Source organism: Elephas maximus, chromosome 6 (assembly GCF_024166365.1).
Source record: "Elephas maximus indicus isolate mEleMax1 chromosome 6, mEleMax1 primary haplotype, whole genome shotgun sequence".
In the NCBI taxonomy this organism is placed as follows: domain Eukaryota; kingdom Metazoa; phylum Chordata; class Mammalia; order Proboscidea; family Elephantidae; genus Elephas; species Elephas maximus.
In genome coordinates this window covers 77,071,412-77,091,657 of record NC_064824.1, presented here as the reverse complement: position 1 = coordinate 77,091,657, position 20,246 = coordinate 77,071,412, and the positions used below count along the sequence as shown (strand labels likewise).

The 20,246-nt window shown below is 38.1% G+C and overlaps 1 protein-coding gene across 1 annotated transcript in view; it reads left to right on the top strand.

Annotated features, from left to right (window-relative positions):
• Nucleotides 1-20,246, top strand: part of TTN (titin) — a 275,933-nt gene that overhangs the window by 13,448 nt on the left and 242,239 nt on the right. The window contains exons 10-28 of the mRNA XM_049887553.1: nucleotides 1,039-1,170; nucleotides 3,082-3,219; nucleotides 3,697-3,834; nucleotides 7,596-7,889; nucleotides 7,998-8,120; nucleotides 9,789-10,070; nucleotides 10,321-10,386; nucleotides 11,113-11,371; nucleotides 11,725-11,788; nucleotides 11,903-12,118; nucleotides 13,256-13,398; nucleotides 14,349-14,554; nucleotides 15,067-15,300; nucleotides 15,402-15,646; nucleotides 16,916-17,172; nucleotides 17,280-17,444; nucleotides 17,543-17,711; nucleotides 17,816-19,509; nucleotides 19,641-19,922. Of these exons, the coding sequence (XP_049743510.1) occupies nucleotides 1,039-1,170; nucleotides 3,082-3,219; nucleotides 3,697-3,834; nucleotides 7,596-7,889; nucleotides 7,998-8,120; nucleotides 9,789-10,070; nucleotides 10,321-10,386; nucleotides 11,113-11,371; nucleotides 11,725-11,788; nucleotides 11,903-12,118; nucleotides 13,256-13,398; nucleotides 14,349-14,554; nucleotides 15,067-15,300; nucleotides 15,402-15,646; nucleotides 16,916-17,172; nucleotides 17,280-17,444; nucleotides 17,543-17,711; nucleotides 17,816-19,509; nucleotides 19,641-19,922 (5,107 nt within the window). The remainder of the gene's footprint in view (nucleotides 1-1,038; nucleotides 1,171-3,081; nucleotides 3,220-3,696; nucleotides 3,835-7,595; nucleotides 7,890-7,997; nucleotides 8,121-9,788; nucleotides 10,071-10,320; nucleotides 10,387-11,112; nucleotides 11,372-11,724; nucleotides 11,789-11,902; nucleotides 12,119-13,255; nucleotides 13,399-14,348; nucleotides 14,555-15,066; nucleotides 15,301-15,401; nucleotides 15,647-16,915; nucleotides 17,173-17,279; nucleotides 17,445-17,542; nucleotides 17,712-17,815; nucleotides 19,510-19,640; nucleotides 19,923-20,246) is intronic.

Sequence of the window (20,246 nt, the reverse complement as noted above, 5' to 3'; positions counted from 1 at the left end):
TAACTGATGGGAGGGGCAAGAGGGAGTTGTAAAACCAGGAGGGACACACAGATGCTGAGAAAGGAGCAGGGAGGAGTGGAAGAGAACACTGAACACATTGCCTTGAAAATAGCTTAACAACTGCTTCTTGACTTGAAATGGGATGGACAACATGGCCTTAGTAGGTCAGATGACCAGAAGAGATTAGTGTCCAGCCTGGAGAAGGGAGCCTATGTCCCATGATTGAAGGCATCAGAGATAGATTGGGTAAGGCCGATTGTGGTAAGGCTGTTGGGCAGTGGAGTCAAGTGTCGGGTGGTTTGAGAAGATGAACTTTCAAATCCCTTTCCACCCTGAGATCCTGCCGCCTGTGTTTCAGTGATGATATCGGAGAATGTCAAAGAGGCAAACAGGGAAAACTACCCTCCAACACACACACCTTACCTGTCCAGGTCCAAACAGCATTTTTCAGGTGGTTAAGGATTTGGAAAATATTTTGCCTAGGATATATACAAGAGTCTTCTCCCCATAATTATCAATTTAGAAAAGTGAGTCTTGATATTCCAGAACCATCCCAAATATTTAGGAGCATATGCAAAGCAAAAATATTATATAAGTGCAGACTGTAAATTACCTGTGTGTGATTCCTCATATATAAAATAAAGGGGTCAGAGAAAATTACTTCTAAGGTAGACCTTCTATTCCAATAGCCTATGCTCTAATATTACCAATAATTGTCTTTAAAAGAAATAATTTGCAAAGAATATTATCATGATAATACCTACTGATAGTCTTTTTAAAGAAGACTGCAACTGTTTCATTCAAAGCGAACAGTGTTGACTCTGACTTCTTCTTCTCTCAGCAGCATAACTTATGGTTTAGGCAGAGAAAGATCACGATCATACTAATGAACATGACATGATTTCATTTAGTGACATCTCCAGAAAGAGGATTTTACTTTCTTCTTCAAATTCCTATTTTGTTATATTTGATAAGCACTATGTCACTTCTGTTAGAGATCAAGGGACAATAAGACTTTGTTTTTGTCATTGATTACAGATAAGAAAAGAAACTGAAAAAGCATTTGTACCAAAGGTAGTAATTTCTACAACTAAAACCAAAGAACAAGAAACAAGAGTTACTGGAGAAATTACTACAAAACAAGAACAAAAAGAAGTAACTCAAGAAACAGTAAGTCCAGTTTTGCAAACACCATGTAATTCATTGGCAAATATCACATTCCAGCAAGGTGTATGTTCCTCATAACCTAAGCCTCTAAATGGAGAAGTCTTTTGTGGTGTTTTGTTTTCGTTGTTTCTCTCTGTCTAGCGTTAAACTCCTTCCTGGTGGAAATGCTACTCTCATTGCACAATTTCCGCTCAACTGATCAGTTTTGGGGAGGTGTCTACTAGAACAGTTTGGGCACGCCTGTGAATTTTCTAAAGCATGCTTAGGTGGAGGATAGATATCCCCACTATCCAGTTATCCACCAGCACAGTAAATTTTTTCCTGTATAGCTTGAGCCCTCAATCACTTAGATTGTAATACATAAACTTTACATAGGTGTAAGACACATACACACACCTACACACACACACACACACACACACACCAGCATTGAATGCTCCACCTAAACAGCAAATGAGAGGGAGCAAGTGCTGAACATCAGGGCAGAGAAGTACTTCTTCAAGAAAGTGCCCTTAATTCCTGATTGGTAAATAGCACCTTAGAAGTATTTGCTGCTCTCGTGCTTTAAAACCATGTAGGAATAACCTCAATGTCACCAAAATCCGCTTCTCTCCCTGTGTGAAATCAAGCCTTGAAGTGTCAGGAAAGAGGCATCTATTTTTCATTCTTCCTTGGCCTTGTTCAGGGAGCTCCTATGGTCACATTCCTTGATTTCCAGCACTTCACCAGCCCCACAGCTACTTTTATGAAAAGGTTTACAGACTAACCAGAGATGGCTGGCTGAATTTCCCCCTCCTTACAACAGGTGAGACCCTGACCGCAGCGAGAACCCTACTTGGCATAATTCAGGGTCAAGTGACTGGCGAGTTCAGGCTGCCTAGAGATTTCCAGCCATTTGCCAGTGGCCACTTACTGGGTTCCCTAACATGTCAAGATGTCTTGAAGGTGAGACCGTTTCAGCTCCAGGACAGTTGCTAAGAGACAGGTGGACAAAAAAAGACACCCATTCCTTGAGAAATAAAACATCTTTGTTTTAAGCACAAGTGTGAGTCTCTGAAAATGGGATCATGACATTTTCTTTCTCACCATGAAGCATTCTGTAGTCTCATGTATGGTGTAAGGGTATCTTGATGTTTCTTTTGTGCCTGTGGAACTCAAATCTTTTTTTACTCTAAAAATCAGATAAAACAGGAAGCTGAGACAACTGCTGCAGCCATGGTGGTAGTGGCCGTTGCAAAGCCCAAACAACTAGAAACAGTCCTGGGTGCTCAAGAAGAAATTTCCATAAAACAAGAGCAAAAGCACATGACTCATGAAAAGGTGACACCTTCCTGCAGTGTGAAATTCACTCTTGCATCATTTCATTTGCAAGTCACCTACATTTTCATCATGGGTCTTAATCGTCACTCTTTCATCTCTGTCTTTTTATGACTCACGTAGAAAACTCCTTCAAAAGCTCTCATGTCCCTTTCCCATCTATGTAGCTTTCACTGCCACCTTTCACTTCTAACTTTCAGAAGTTTTTTTTATTACTAATATGGTATTGTAATTCACTTTAATGTCTTCCTATTGAAGTAGACTCCAATGTGCAAGACAGTTAATAAAATGCAAAATTAGGTGGTATTTATGGTTCTGCTGGAATTTTCTCACAAAGACTAATGTGAGAATGAGAAATGGCATTTATTAGTCTTTTATTATTAACAACATTTTTTTTCTTTTAGACTACCCTTATTATTCTGATATTTTTACTAGCATGGATAATCAAAGCAACCCAAATGATATATTTAAGTGTAATTAAATATTTCTTGAATTGGAAGAAATTTTGTCTCTTTTCTCAGTTTTGACTTGTTTTTCTTCTTAGAGGCTGTAAATTTAATGATCATTTTCTCTTTTTTTTTTTTACCATATGATCAGATAATGAAGGAAACTAGGAAAACAGTGGTACCTAAAGTCATAGTTGCCACGCCCAGAGTCAAAGAACAAGATTTAGTATCAAGAACCAGAGAAGGCATCACTACCAAAAGAGAGCAAGTTCAAATAACTCAGGAAAAGGTGAATACAGATATTTGAGTGAAAAGTTCATCTTTAACCTAATTTCTCATAAACCATTAACTTACTATGTGGTATGAATCATTAATCCATATTTTCCTTTTTGAACCCTAAACTAAAAACAAAGTGGTAGATGTGTAACTGATTACCATTAATTTTACCTGCATATTTGATTTTTCCCCATGTATAACCATTTGTAATTCATTTCATTCACCATTATTCTTTGCATGAAGATGAGCATTTTTAGCTTAATTTTTAAAAATCAATATATGACATCATTTAGAGGTTTTTTTAGAGCTAACATTTCTAAATTTTGTGATTTCACATCAGTATATGCAAACATTGCCAAGTGAAATTTAACTTTTCTTGTGTAGTTAATCCTGAATAACTTCACCTTGCATCCCCACTGGGAGGGGGGCTCATACCATGTGTTCCTGAAGCCCTGTGGAGCTTAAACCTTGATTTTACTGTAATAATCAGATGAGAAAGGAAGCTGAGAAAATTGCCTTGTCTACAATAGCAGTAGCTACTGCAAAAGCCAAAGAGCAAGAAACAATACTGAGAACTAGAGAAGGAATGGCTACTAGAGAAGAACAAATCCAAGTTACTCATGGAAAGGTGACTATTTCAAGTGTTAAAACCCCTATTACAATACATTAATACCAAATCTCATCTGAAACCCCCAACTATAATACATTAATACCAAATATCAGAATTTGTTATGGGTGAGACAATATTAACCTAATTTTTTAATAAACAAATGGTAGCTAATTATTTATTATTAATATTACTACACGTTCCCTTCCCCATTCATCTCTTCACTAGTATTTCCAACTTTTTATTATTCATATCTAGAAATCCTTCAAAACTTGATTGAAATTGCATGCAGGGAATCCATGAACATAGAATTAATTGTATAAGTAAATGATACATCTTATTTACTGACAGGAAGGTGTGTGTTTTGAGGAGATAATAAACTCAGTGTATTACATTGTACAGTATGGACTTATTTTAAGAAATTATCCATGGTTTTCTTCATCTGAATCTTCACCTTTTTTTCCTCTGTGTGAATAATCAAATGAGAAAAGAAGCTGAGAAAATTACAGAGCGTGCTGTAGCTACTCCCACTAAAACTAAACATGATGCAGTATTAAAATCTTGAGAAGGAATTACCCAACCAGAACGAATACACTTAAGCCATGAAAAGATTACTGCATCTATTTGTAGCTATGAAATTTCCACAAATTAACCTACTTCCCAAAAGTCTGTCATTTACCTTAAATGAGATGTTTAAACCAGAACCAAACCCAGTGTCGTCGAGTCGATTCCAACTCATAGCGACCCTATAGGACAGAGTAGAACTGCCCCATAGAGTTTCCAAGGAGGGCCTGGCGGATTTGAACTGCCAACCCTTTGGTTAGCAGCCGTAGCACTTAACCACTACGCCACCAGGGTTTCCAATGAGATGTTTACCTAATTTTATTCTCTTACTAATACAGTACTTGGAAATCAGCAACTAAAATTTTTCAGTTTATTTAGTATCATAAAAAAAAAGTATCATAGCTGACTCTTATTTGTATCTCCCTCAATGTCATTTTCTATCTCTATATCTTTGATTTATCTTTTCAAAGACATGATTCAGCATAAACTCAAACCTTTTACCCAGGTGAATGGCATATTTGCCTTCTAGAAGTCTCATGGGATGACAGAAATTCCAGAATGTAACTTTCTTCACATATGATTAATTTAAATTTTTTCTTTCTGTTCTGAAACATATAAATTTGACTATCCTATTTCTGTTGTTAAAAATTAGCTGAGGACGGAAGCTGAGAAATGTCTTTACCTAAGGTAGTAGTCGCTGAGTCAGAATCAACTCGACGGCAACGGGTTTGGTTTGTTTTTGGTTAGTTACCACTGCAAAATCTACTGAACCAGCCACACTCCCATGGACTAGCAAAGTATTTGCTACCAAGCAAGAACAAGTACATCTTTTTCATGAGGAGGTGAAAACTGATGATGTGGAGGTGAAAAGCATTGTTTCATCCCATTTCATTATCTATCACCTCTCGTAACTTTTCCATCCATCTAGAGTCGTGTGTTCCTGGTGTTCCATTTAAGTGCTTAACCGATCAACAAAACATCATAGAGGGTTAGATTCATTCCACGTTCTCCAGTGGAACGGTTGGCATTTGAAGTTGTGAAAAGCCAGATTAAATAACATTTTTCTCTGTCTCCTGAATTAGTTCTCAGCACTTAACTGGTGTGAATTGGGGCCTCCTAGTCTGATTCTTACTCCTGCTTGTCTAGGTTCCAAAAATATAAGGGCTGTTAGAGTCCACTAAGAAATAAAAGCAACAACCAGCATAAAGTACCCATTTATAGTTGTCCACAAAAGGCGTATGTCTATGGATTTCATATGCATTAATTGAAGAAAAAACTACAGAGCTGCTTTCCCAATTTAAAACGGGAAATCAAGTGTTTTTTGCATAAGTTTTAAGAACGAGATTTCTCTGAGTCTGAATTTTCTCATTGTTAAACTAAAACTCAACCTGACTACCTTGTGAGCTGGTTGAAAGGCTCAAATGAGATATAATGTAAATGAAATCACTCTATAAGCAAAGTAATATATATTAGTGTTGCCCTTTGAAAATGTTAATATTTTAAAACATCTACAAATTTAAATTCAACTAATAGCCTGTATGTTTTTTTTTTTTAAAAAAGAACATGGATAAACTTAATACACCTAAGCCTCACGTGTATTTTATAGTTACTTGTAAGATGCAATCTAAAATGAAGATTGTATTTGCAGTCTTTCAAGGAAGATTAGAATGTGCCTTCGTGAAGGGAAGAACTGGATGAAACCCATGAAAACTGAAGGCCCTTTTCGATTTTAAAAACCCTCATTTATATTCTAAACTGTTTAGAGAATAATTTTTAAAGATATATATAGGTAGCATACTTGGAAAAAAAATTAGAATCACTCTGGATTCTATCACAGAAAACTGGATATTAATACAATATTCCAGCATTACTTTTAAAGTGCACTGGCCAGGCACGGTGATGTGATTGTAGGATTGTTGGAAATAATGCCATTTCCAAGGATTGCCTAGCATCATATTTTGTAACCCAAATCAACTGGTTTGCTTTTTTCAAAGAGAAAACATTCTTGCAAACTACTTTCCCTTTTAAGTTAATCAGATTCATACATATGAGAAAATAACATTTCTTTTTCCTTCTTTGCTTTAATTCCCAGAAATAATCAAAGTAAATTGAACTTCAGTGTGAAAGGTTGTTCTCTCAAATCCAAACATGATAACGCTTTCATTTTAATCACAGTATTTTCACTCGTATGTTTTAAGAGATGTTTTCTAATAAATTAAATCTTATCCTTAGGGAATCATAAGTAAATTAATATGCTCACTGTGTGTTCATGAACTTTCAAGTTACTGCATATTTGCATGTAACCTTCCAACTCTGCAGTGACTAATTTTTCTGGATGGAAATAATAAGACAGTATTTGCATGCATTTTTATCATTGCTGTCATTGTGTCAATACCAGACTAATGATCAACAAGATAATAAAAATAATGAAGATAACCAGCCCCAAAGTTCTGATTTCCCAAGCAGTAACTATCTGCCTCAAATTACTATAAAACCTTGAAATCTCCTTACTATTTTATATATGTCTCGTGTTCTCCTATGTTGTATGTATGTGATTTAATGTCTTATATAATTAAGCAAGTGTATACAGAATGTATCTAAATAGATGTCTATACAATATATAACCAATGAGATGTTAAGTTCCTAAATGTATTTCTGAGTTACATTTCTGGAGACGCTATACATTGTGATATAACATGGGTACCCTCTGCCTGTCATGCTTTTTAGTCATTTGTGTGTTTTTAATGGCTATCCAAGGAGGAAGAGGCCCTGGTAGCATACTGGTTAAACACTTGGCTGCTAACTGAAAGGTTGGTGGTTCAAACCCATCAGCCACTCTGCCGGAGAAAAGACCTCGCGATCTGCTCCTGTAAAGGTTACCCAAAAAAACCCAGTGCCATTGAGTCAATTCCGACTCATAGTGACCCTATAGGACAGAGAAGAACTGCCTCCACAGAATTTCCAAGGAGCACCTGGCAGATTTGAACTGCCGATCTCTTCGTTAGCAGCTGTAGTACTTAACCACTACACCACCAGGGTTTCCCTGTAAAGGTTACAGCCTAGGAAACCCTATGGGGCCGTTCTGCTATCACATGGGGTCAATATGAGTCAAAATCAACTCAATGGCACACAACATCATAACAACCCAACCTAGCAGGAGATGTCCCAGACTAACTTTGACATTACTGTTGTATTAATTCTGGCAACATTGTCTCCAGGTGGACGTTGGGAAAAAGGCTGAAGCTGTAGCCACAGTCGTTGCTGCAGTAGACCAGGCCCGTGTCAGAGAGCCCAGAGAGCCTGGGCATCTTGAAGAATCATATGCTCAGAAGACCACTTTGGAGTATGGCTACAAAGAGCGTGTGTCTGCCGCAAAGGTAGCTGAGCATCCCCAGCGTCCAGCCTCAGAACCCCCTGTTGTCCCTAAAGCAGTCAAGCCTGGAGTGGTCCGTCCTCCTCCTGAGACTCATATCACAACTACTGATCAAATGGGAATGCACATATCATCACAGGTAAGGCTGCTGTTTCCTGATTCCTTACCAGATTCAAGGGGAAAGTAACATTGATTGCTGTGGTCAACTGGTGAACAGCGCTTATCACTGAGTTTCATTTCAATGCAGATCAAGAAAACAACAGACATAACAACTGAAAGATTAGTCCATGTGGATAAACGCCCCCGCACAGCAAGCCCTCACTTTACCGTTTCAAAAATTTCTGTTCCTAAGACAGAACATGGATATGAGGTAAGAAGTCAAAAGGCATAATGAAGAAATGCCTAACTCAAAAAAAAGAAGTATCTAACACATGATGTACTTGGTTATGGCCCAACGTGGGGCTCTTTTTGGTGATGTCTGTTTGCACTCTTGATAGACTCAGAAGCCCCTAAAGTCTGGTTTCTGAAACTTGCCCAGCAGGATGAGCATACAGTAGGAGGTGGTTATCTTATGCCTCCTAGAATACACAAACCTGTGCAGGTCTCTCCCTGTTTTATATTTTAGGCATAGCTCAAACTCAGACACTTTGATTATTATTGTTCTAAAGATTTTGTAAAAGATGGTATATTATACAGTTTAAGGAGCACCGGTGGCTCAATGGGTAAAGTACTCAGCTGCTTACCATGTTGGGAGTTGAAACCCACCCAGTGGCTCCACCCAGAAAGACCTGGTGATCTGCTCCCATAAAAATTACAGCCTAGAAAACACCATGGGCCAGTTCTACTCTGTCACATGGGGTGACTATGAGTCGAAATCAACTCAATGGCACCTAACAGCAACAACAACAGTTATACAGTTTAGTTTCCCTCATGCTGTAAGATATTTCAGAGTAACTTAACTGTGAATGTATTTCAATAGTAAAGACAGAGACATTGAGAAATCATATATTCACATACTCATTATAGCAAGATGGAGAGGTGGTATTGTGTGGTGTTTTAGGTTGGCTTTTGGAATCAAACAGTCCTAGATTAGAGACCTAATTCAGCCCCTTATTAGCTCTGTCGTCAAGGAAAGGTAGTACATGTAAAGTCCTTAGCAAGCTGACAGACAAAATAACCCTCAATGGCAGTCACTATTGTTCTTATTATACAGATCCATGACATAGAATCCAAACCTTTTATGCCTACAAAGAATTGTAAGGTACATACAATGAAAGCTATGAAAACCAGAACTTGATTGGACTGCCTTGTTTTTCTGGGTCTCTCCAGTTTTCCACCTTTGACAGGGTACAGCTTACACTTTTCTGTCTCTGTGTATTAGTGGAAATATTTGAGCTTTCCTTCTCTAACAGGTTTCCTGCTTACATAGGTTCTGGCTTTCACAGGTTTTACTGTATAATTCCTATATTTGATGTAGTACCCAAATTACTGTTGAAACCAAAAAACTGTAAATAGCAACAGAATAAAACAGTAAGAAAGCCTTTAAAATGTTTTTCTGAACGTCTCCATGTTCGCCTTTTGCACAGATTTGAGGCTGAAACACACATGTACTATTTTACAAGTAGCTCTTAGGAATTTACCAAGTATTTTAATAGCTCCTTGGTTTTGAATTTCCCTCTGTAGTGTTTTAAAATGCAGCATTCATTAGGATGGTTAAGTGAAAATTTATAGCCAAGCTTTAGAAGACCCTTTATGATAATAGCTGCAGAATAAGGGGTTTCTTCATACAACTCTTTAAAAAAAGATATTTTTAGATGTAATGCTTTTATAAACCACCAGGAATGACAATGAGCTTTATAACTGGCTTATTTCTAACTGACTTTTCATTAGCTGTAAGGGTGATAATGAAAAAATTAAGAAATGGACCATATAGTAAATAGACTCAGATTCAGAACAAGAAGACTAGTGGTGAATTGCCTCTGAATGATACTACGGATGACAGTTAAATTATTTATTTTCTGACTCTTGTCCCATGTAGGCATCAATAGCCGGGACGGCTATTGCCACATTACAAAAAGAGTTGTCAGCCACACCTTCTGCTCAGAAGGTCACCAAATCGGTGAAGCCTCCTACTGTGAAGCCTAGTGAGACTAAAGTACGGGCAGAGCCCACCCCCTCACCACAGTTCCCCTTTGCTGACACGCCAGACACTTACAAGAGTCAAGCTGACATTGAGGTGAAAAAGAAAGTAGGGGTGAGCATCACTGGTGCCACAGTCCGTGAAGAGCGCTTCGAAGTACTGCACGAGCGTGAAGCCAAGGTTAGTGACTGGATTTTACTCTGTTTCTTGATCCATACTCCTTGAGCCTTGAGCAGGGCTGGACACCCGACCAGTTTGTCCTGCAGAAGTAATCAACCAATGCCCATGCCTAATTTTATTGAGCATGGTGTTGGTCAAAGATCTTTTTCTCAAATTATTTTCTACTAACAGAGCAATTAGTATGTGCTAAATTTTTTAGATTTCCCCTAATTTCTTGAATATTTTGTTAATATCATTTGTGAAATTGTAGGTAACAGAAACAGCAAGAGTGCCTGCACCTGTTGAAATCCCTGTTACCCCACCAACTTTAGTCTCGGTGAGTAAAGAAGTCAATTGTGTTGGACTACATATATGTTTGATTAAATAATATTAATACATGTTTACACAAATCAGTTTCTCAAGTTTACAGGAAAATGTCATTAGTGAGTTTACAAATACTCACTTTAAGCCCATGTATGATTTGGCAAGGAAAAGGGGAATCCATTTATTCAACAGATATTTAAATGAGCTTTTACTATGAGTAAGGCATTGATGTGGAGCTATAGAGAAATAAGTTAGTCCAGCCCTCTTTGAAATCTTTGCATTGCTATCAGAGAAAATGTACATAAACAAGGGTAATAAAATATAGAAGGTGCTAAGCACTTCACAGACGGAGAATCCAGGGGAAGGAGAGATTACTTCCAGTTGGGGAGAACATGGAAAGCTTTTTGAAGTGGTAGCATTTGCAGCTGAGCATTATAGCTTCGTTAGGATTTGAATATGTGAGAATTACAGAGGGTGTGGGGTTGCAGCACAGTTCCACACTAAGAACCTGACAACACCTGATCTTAACATGCAATTTTTTTTGTGGCAATTAGAATGTGCAAGTTCAAACTCTCACATTGTAGTAGTATGTAGAGATCGTTAATGAATATGCATGCATATCATTTCCTTTTTTATTATGGTAAATATATTTGTAATGAAACATTTGGCATTTCCACATTCTTCACGTGTGCAATTTAGCGTCATTAATTGTATTATTTCCTTTTTTTCCTCTCTTCAGGGCTTAAAAAATGTGACTGTCATAGAAGGTGAATCTGTCACCTTGGAGTGCCACATCTCTGGATACCCGTCCCCAACAGTGACATGGTACAGAGAAGACTACCAAATCGAAAGTTCCATTGATTTCCAGATAACCTTCCACAGTGGAATTGCCCGGCTTATGATTCGCGAAGCCTTTGCGGAAGACAGCGGGCGATTTACTTGCAGTGCTGTAAACGAGGCTGGAACCGTCAGCACCTCCTGCTACCTAGCTGTTCAGGGTCAGTAGCCACATTCCCACAACTCCTCCGCATATGTCGTGACTCTCATCTGACACTCCTTTCCACATAAACCAAACCAAACCAAACCCTTTGCCATCGAGTCAATTCTGACTCCTAGCGACCCTGTAGAAAAGAATAGAAATGTCCCATGGTGTTTCCAAGGATCAGCTGGTGGATTTGTATTGCCGACCTTTTGGTTAGCAGCAACCTCTTAACCACTGCCCGACCAGGGCTCCTTTTTTGGGATTCAGTGCTGGATTATGGGGCTAACACAGCTGTCCGTGTTAAGCAAGGGTCTCTAATGAAACGGGCAAAACGCCTGACTTAAATGAGAAACTTTTGTCTTCCTCTAGTGTCAGAAGAGTTTGAAAAGGAAACAACAGCTGTGGCTGAGAAATTCACCACAGAAGAGAAACGGTAAAATGTTCTGTTGCTAATTAGCTGCGGTTCTAGTGCAGTTTTCATATTAAATCCCTTTACTACTGATAAAATATGACCCCGATGCTAATATGAAGGGAATTCTCTTTTTAGCTTTGTCGAGTCCAGAGATGTGGTAATGACTGATACTAGCATCACAGAGGAACAAGCAGGGCCTGGCGAACCGGCTGCTCCTTTCTTTGTTACAAAGCCAGTGGTCCAGAAACTGGTGGAAGGTGGAAGCGTTGTGTTTGAATGCCAGGTTGATGGCAACCCAAAGCCCCATGTCTACTGGAAGAAATCTGGCGTTCCTCTAACGACTGGATACAGGTATTTTGATGGCTGAATGATAAATTTCCTGTAATTTGTATGATATGTATACAAAGCCTAGAGAAAAGTAGAATTTACTTTTTCTACCGCCCCTGAAATGTAGCTTTTTTTATGGTGACGTCTACATAGTTTGTTTTGAGGTGTTTTCACATTTTTTACAATGGTTTCTTGAGAAATAAAGCTATGGAACAAAAGCAGATGGAAGACATATTTCCTCATATTCTATTTTGATTTATACCCATTGCTGTTGAGTCGATTCTGACTCATAGAGACCTAAGAGGACAGAGTAGAACTACTCCACAGAAGCAGACTTCCACATCTTTCTTCCACAGAGCAGCTGGTGGGTTTGAACAACTGACCTTTTGGTTAGCAACCAAGTGCTTAACCACTGTACCACCAGGGCTCCTTTAATTTAGTTTATTGTGTTAGTGAAATAGAGAAAATACCATGGATTTTTCCATAGACATATTTTTCCCAAAAAGATTTGGACAATTCTGAATAAAAATGCACAATAATTTAATCATTAAAAGATAAAAGAATAAGGATCATATGATGAAGAAGAAAGTTAGTTATACATGAAAATCTACACTAATAAAGTTGCTGAAATTGAATATAAAATTTAGCTCTAAATTTCCTACAACTTGAAACAAAAAAAAGGCATATTAGATAATCTGAAAATGTAGCTGTCATATCTAATAAAGCTTAATACTGAAATATTTAAAGGAATTTATTATTTTGGTTACTATTCATTTACTCTTCAAATGGAGCAATGAACAAAATAATGAGCAAAGAAAAAATACCTACTGTTTAAATGACTTCATCATTTGCTAATGTTGTCACAGAAGCCACATATTTCCATGTGTCTGTTTCTAGTAGTATTTTATTCTGTTCTTTATGTTAAAGAATATATGAATATTACTTAAAATAAAAATTAAGCTTGTTTGGCCTTCATTATTCATATCCATGCATTTTCTTCAATTTTTAGCAATCTTATAGTTACTAAGCGTTAGTAACTAAGGGTTAGTCACAGGTTTGGGATCATTGAATTTTTCACTACAGTCCATTGGCAAATAAGTTCTGTACTTTTACTCGCATAAGGATTATTTGTGACTGAATTATTTGTTCCTTTCCGTAAAGATACAAAGTGAGTTATGACAAACAAACTGGCGAGTGCAAACTGGTGATTTCTATGACTTTTGCTGATGACGCTGGAGAATACACCATTGTTATTCGTAATAAGCATGGAGAAACTTCTGCGTCTGCTTCCTTGCTTGAAGAAGGTGAGTGCAACTCTCAGTAGTTCCTATGAGCGTGATGAGAATTGAAATGCAGGGTCAACAGTGCTGTGTGTTTGTTGAGCGTCTGGCTGCAGTAACCAGTGCTGCTGCTGCCTCTGTCTCCTTCAGTCCCGTCTCTTGGCCTCAGCCATACAGGGGATGCTGTAGACCAGAAGGCCTCAAAGGCCATGCTGGTACTAAACTTCTAAGATTCTAGCAATAGTTCTATTTGGTTCATTAGTTTCTAGGCATACCATACCTTTGAATACACAGGAACCTTAAACCAGTTGCCTTCTAAATCCAGGCAGGTAGTATTATTGAGTGCCAGGAAAACAATGGCAAACTGTCTCAAGACGGTGGTGGCCTCACACCTCTATGGGATACATGTTTGGGGCTCAGTGTTACTGGAGTTTCCAATATTTTGAAGATAAAATGGAAAGCAGAATTTTCAGTGTTCATAAGTAATTTGAAAAGAGAAAATGTAATAACACCGGGTCAAAACAAAAAGTATCTATAGGCTGCCACTGTCTCTGGAAGCGCTTCACATTTACCAAGGACCATCTCAAGCTGTATTCCATTTGATCTTCACAACACCCTTAAGAGGAAGTTAGAATATTATCCTCATTTAGCAGATAAAGCACCCAAGACCAGAAGGGTAAATTAGTTGCCAAAAGCCACACAAGTTAGGAAAACCTACAGGGTAGATTCCAAGGGACTGACACTACTAATATAAAATTCTTTTTACATTAAGTCCCTGGTTTGGCTTGTTACTGTACATTTGGTTTCAAAATTCAATGGAATAAATATTTAGTGAGCACTTTGATAGTAGATACTTGGAAAATCTCATTGTTGGTTATACATTTACCCTATTGTAGGACTTGCCTGAATGAACAGTGGCATGAATGCTTTTTTAAAAAGGACGTTAAAAAAATAACTTCTGTTCTTACTTCTAGCTGATTATGAGTCACTGATGAAGTCCCAGCATGAAATGCTTTACCAAACACAAATGACTGCGTTTGTGCAAGAACCCAAAGTTGGAGAAACAGCACCTGGATTTGGATACGCTGACTTTGAAAAAGAATATGAAAAAGAACAGGCCTTAATTAGGAAGAAAATGGCCAAAGATACTGTAATGGTCAGAACTTTTGTAGAGGACCAGGTGAGTATAAGAAAAACGACCAAATAAGCCATGTCATAAGTTATGCTTTCCTCCTACACATCTCTTTTTTGTTTGTCTCATATTTTCATTTTCAAGTGATGGGATTAGGGCTAGAGCACTATTAGTAGGTCCAGGTTCACTGCTGACAAGCCTCCTTAATGTTCATGGCATGTTGCATGTATGCAAGCACATGGCTTTAGAAATAGGAATTACATGTATACAGCAAAAGACAACCATTAGCACAACCAAGTGTATTACTTCCATATCCCTTCATGTGTATGATGATCATCCCAAATATAACCCATACTCTTGGAATACCATATTACCCAAGATGCCACAGCATTCATTGGCAAAGATGACTGTAATGCAGATTAAAAAAAAAACCAGCATGTAGATTTTTCTCCCACTAAAAAACTCTTAATCCTTAGGTCTGAAACTAATACATATTCTTAAAGAATTTCTATCAGTAATGATATAGCTCTTTAACAAACTGTCATCTTTTTACTGCATAGGAATTCCACATTTCTTCCTTTGAAGAAAGACTTATTAAAGAAATTGAATACAGAATAATAAAGACTACATTAGAAGAACTTCTTGAGGAAGACGGAGAAGAAAAGATGTCAGTTGATATTTCTGAATCCGAAGCTGTTGAAGCAGGATTTGATTTAAGAATCAAAAATTATAGAATTCTCGAGGGAATGGGTGTTACTTTTCATTGCAAGATGTCTGGATATCCATTACCCAAGGTAAAATACATTTACCATACCTCCAAGCCACAAAAAAGATACAAATAGGTTATAACTATTTTAACTAAATTTTATTCACATACGTGTATTTTTCTTTGCAGATTGCATGGTACAAAGATGGCAAGCGTATAAAACATGGAGAACGATACCAGATGGATTTTCTGCAAGATGGCAGAGCTAGCCTGCGTATACCTGTTGTTCTTCCAGAAGATGAAGGCATCTATACTGCATTTGCCAGCAATATCAAAGGAAATGCAATTTGTTCAGGAAAGCTGTATGTGGAGCCTGCTGCACCACTGGGAGCTCCAACTTACATACCCACACCAGAGCCAGTGAGCAGAATCAGGTAAGACTAGGTTTGTATAGTATAAATGGTTTTAAAATACCAAATATTTCAGCAGCAATTTGTAGTTATGCAAAAAATAATTGAAGGTTGAGTTAGCACTGAACTTTGCCATTGCCAATACAGATTATTGCCAAGAGTTTTTATTTCTTGCCCCTTTGTAAAATGAGCAAAGCATTTTTACTAGAGTTTGTTGTTGTTAGGTGCCATCAAGTTGGTGCCAACTCGTAGTGACCTTATGTACAACAGAACAAAACACTGCCTGTAACTAACTATAACTAGTACCATAACTAATACAATGATAGAACCTTGGTGGTACAGCAGTTAAGAGCTTGCCTGCTAACCAAAAAGGTCAGCAGTTTGAATCCACCAGTCACTCATTGGAAACCCTATGGGGCAGCTCTACTCTGTCCTATAGGGTTGTTATGTGTTGGATTCGACTCTATGGCAATGGGTTTGGTTGTTTTCTTTATGTACCTTATCCTTAATTTGAAGTCCCTGGGTGGTGCAGATGGTTAATGTGCTCAGCTGCTAACCAGAAGGTTGCAGTTTCAGTCCACCCAGATGTGTCTCAGAAGAAGGTCCTGCTGATCTACTTCTGAAAGGTCACAGCCATTGAAAACCCTCTGGAGCACAGTTATACTCTGAAAAGCATAAGATTGCCATGAGTCAGAATTGACTCGACAACAACTTTTTTTTTTAATCCCGAATTTATATAACCTTGATTATTAATGGTTATTATTTCTATTTTAGAGATTGAAAAACTGAGGCTCTTAGATTTTATGAAATTTGCCTTATTCACCCAAACTGTAAATGGTGGTGCCAGCACTTGAAATCCAAGTCAGTCTGGTTGCAATGTGTAGATAGGGGTTGTTTCCCAAATACAATTTTTTTTTCTTCCTCCTGTTAGATAAAAAGGAAGTGTATTTTTCCATAAATGTGTTCATTGATTTATTTAACCAACCAATATTTATTAAGATGCTTTGGTTGTTAAGTCAAAAAGGTTTGGTGACTAATTAAATCCAGATGGTGAGGAAAGGAAAGTTTTACGGATCAGTCTAAGGTTTTGAGCCTGGGTTCTTGGACACTGAATGACTACTCTGATCAAGAATATAGAAAAAGCATACCTTTGAGGCAGTAATAATGCATTCCATTTTGGATTCCAGTGAATTTGAGGTGCCTTCTAATAAGTTAATAAGAAAGAAGTTTCTTTATTTTGCTGAGTTTTCTTTGTATCACATGAAAAATGTACTTTTTTCCTTTGTATTTCAGATCTATCTCCCCACGTTCAGTGAGCAGGTCTCCCATACGCATGTCTCCAGCACGGATGTCTCCTGCAAGGATGTCACCTGCACGGATGTCCCCTGGACGTAGACTGGATGAAACAGATGAGTCTCAACTTGAAAGGCTGTATAAGCCAGTCTTTGTATTAAAACCCACTTCTTTCAAATGTTTAGAAGGGCAGACTGCCAGATTTGACTTAAAGGTTGTGGGTAGACCTATGCCGGAAACATTATGGTTTCATGATGGTAAGTATGTTAAGTTTTGCCTACGGAAATGTTGCAAAAATAAGTTTGTGCGTGTGCCCAACAATTTAAAAAAAATAACATATACTTTTTAATTTTTTTTTTGACAGGCCAGCAAATTGTCAATGACTATACCCATAAAATAGTCATCAAAGAAGATGGTACCCAATCACTGATTATTGTACCTGCAACACCCAGTGATTCTGGGGAATGGACTGTGGTTGCCCAAAACAGGGCAGGCAAATCTTCAATTTCAGTGATTTTAACTGTGGAAGGTATTTGCTCCTAAAATAAAAAGAAATTACATCATCACATGGGTTGTAAACATGTATTTCAGCCTTATTTACTCTAAATTGTGACCTTTCTCTTTCAGCTGTGGAGCATGAAGTAAAACCAGTGTTTGTGGAAAAACTGAAAAATGTCAATGTAAAGGAAGGTTCTCGACTTGAAATGAAAGTCAGAGCTATGGGTAATCCCAACCCTGACATTGTGTGGTTGAAAAACAGTGACATCATTGTACCACATAAATATCCAAAAATCAGGTAAGTTTGCTTGAAAATAATAAAATTTAAGCTTATTAGATAATTCCAGTACCCAAGGAAGCAATAACTACTTCTTTATTGATCACTTTTTTCACTTTTCATAGAATTGAGGGAACCAAGGGAGAAGCTGCCCTTAAAATCGATTCCATTGTCAGCCAAGATTCTGCCTGGTATACTGCAACTGCTATTAATAAGGCTGGCCGAGACACCACAAGATGCAAAGTAAATGTTGAAGTTGAGTTTGCAGAGCCTGAACCAGAGAGAAGATTAATTATCCCACGAGGGACATATAGAGCAAAGGAGATTGCAGCCCCGGAATTGGAGCCCCTCCATTTGCGATATGGTCAAGAGCAATGGGAAGAGGGTGACCTCTACGACAAAGAGAAACAACAGAAACCATTTTTCAAGAAAAAACTTACTTCCTTAAGACTTAAGCGCTTTGGACCTGCCCACTTTGAATGTAGGCTAACACCAATTGGTGACCCCACCATGGTGGTGGAATGGCTGCATGATGGAAAGCCACTTGAAGCAGCCAATAGGCTCCGTATGATCAATGAATTTGGGTATTGTAGCCTTGATTATGGAGTTGCGTATTCTAGAGACAGTGGTATCATTACTTGTAGAGCCACCAACAAATATGGAACAGATCACACATCTGCTACTCTTATTGTTAAAGATGAGAAAAGTCTTGTGGAAGAATCTCAATTGCCTGAAGGAAGAAAAGGGTTGCAGAGAATTGAAGAATTAGAGAGAATGGCTCATGAAGGTGCACTTACTGGTGTAATAACAGATCAGAAAGAGAAGCAAAAGCCAGACATCGTCTTGTTCCCAGAACCAGTGAGAGTACTTGAAGGGGAGACTGCTAGATTCCGATGCCGAGTGACAGGCTACCCTCAGCCCAAAGTCAACTGGTATCTCAATGGACAGCTCATCCGCAAGAGCAAAAGGTTCAGAGTTCGCTATGATGGCATTCATTATCTGGACATTGTGGACTGCAAATCATATGATACAGGTGAAGTCAAAGTCACTGCAGAAAATCCTGAAGGTGTGACAGAGCATAAAGTGAAGCTTGAGATCCAGCAGAGGGAAGATTTTAGGTCTGTCCTTAGGCGAGCCCCTGAGCCAAAGCCAGAATTTCACATACATGAGCCTGGAAAACTTCAGTTTGAAGTTCAAAAAGTAGACAGACCTGTTGACACCACTGAAACCAAAGAAATTGTGAAGCTGAAAAGGGCTGAAAGAATTATTCATGAAAAGGTGCCTGAAGAGTCAGAAGAGCTGCGCAGTAAATTCAAGCGCAGAACAGAGGAGGGATATTATGAAGCCATTACAGCTGTAGAGCTGAAGTCTCGTAAGAAGGATGAATCCTATGAAGAACTCCTAAAGAAGACAAAAGAAGAGCTTCTCCACTGGACCAAAGAGTTAACTGAAGAGGAGAAGAAAGCCCTCATGGAAGAAGGCAAAATCACTATTCCAACTTTTAAACCTGATAAAATTGAACTAAGTCCAAGTATGGAGGCCCCCAAAATCTTCGAAAGGATTCAAAGCCAGACAGTAGGCCAAGGATCTGATGCACACTTCCGGGTCAGAGTTGTGGGGAAACCAGACCCGGAGTGTGAGTGGTATAAAAATGGTGTAAAAATCGAGCGCTCTGACCGAATCTACTGGTACTGGCCTGAAGACAATGTCTGTGAACTGGTCATTAGGGATGTGACTGCTGAGGACTCTGCCAGCATCATGGTAAAAGCCATCAATATAGCTGGAGAAACCTCGAGCCATGCATTCCTACTTGTCCAAGGTAATTTGAATCTCTCTCATTTGATGAGTCTCTCTATATTTACCCATGAATATCCATTCGTGAACTTTTTTACCTCATTACTCAAATCGTGAATTTAACTTAATATAATGTGCTTTTTTTTTTCCTTGTAGCCAAGCAATCAATCACTTTCACACAGGAATTACAAGATGTTGTTGCTAAGGAAAAAGACACCATGGCAACCTTTGAATGTGAAACATCAGAGCCATTTGTCAAAGTAAAATGGTATAAAGATGGTGTGGAGGTTCATTCGGGAGATAAATATAGGATGCACTCTGACAGAAAGGTTCACTTCCTTTCTGTACTGACAATTGACACATCTGATGCTGAAGACTACAGCTGTGTCCTTGCAGAAGATGAAAATGTAAAAACAACCGCTAAACTTATTGTTGAAGGTAATAAATAATATTCTCATTGTTTAAACTTTAAAGTTGCCCTCAGTGTATAAAATTAACTATGCAATTTTCCTATCATAAAAATAATTATTTGGGAATTGAATATAGCAAGAATCATAAATTTATATTGTTAGTTGAGAATACTGACAATTTGGATTTTTAAAGAACAAAGTTATTTTGATGTTTCCCTATTTTAATGTTTATTGAAATACAGTAAACCCATTGCCGTCAAGGTGATTCTAACTTATAGCAACCCTGTAGGACAGAGTAAAATGGCTCCTTAGGCTTTCCAAGGAGCAGCTGGTTGATTTGAACTGCTCATCT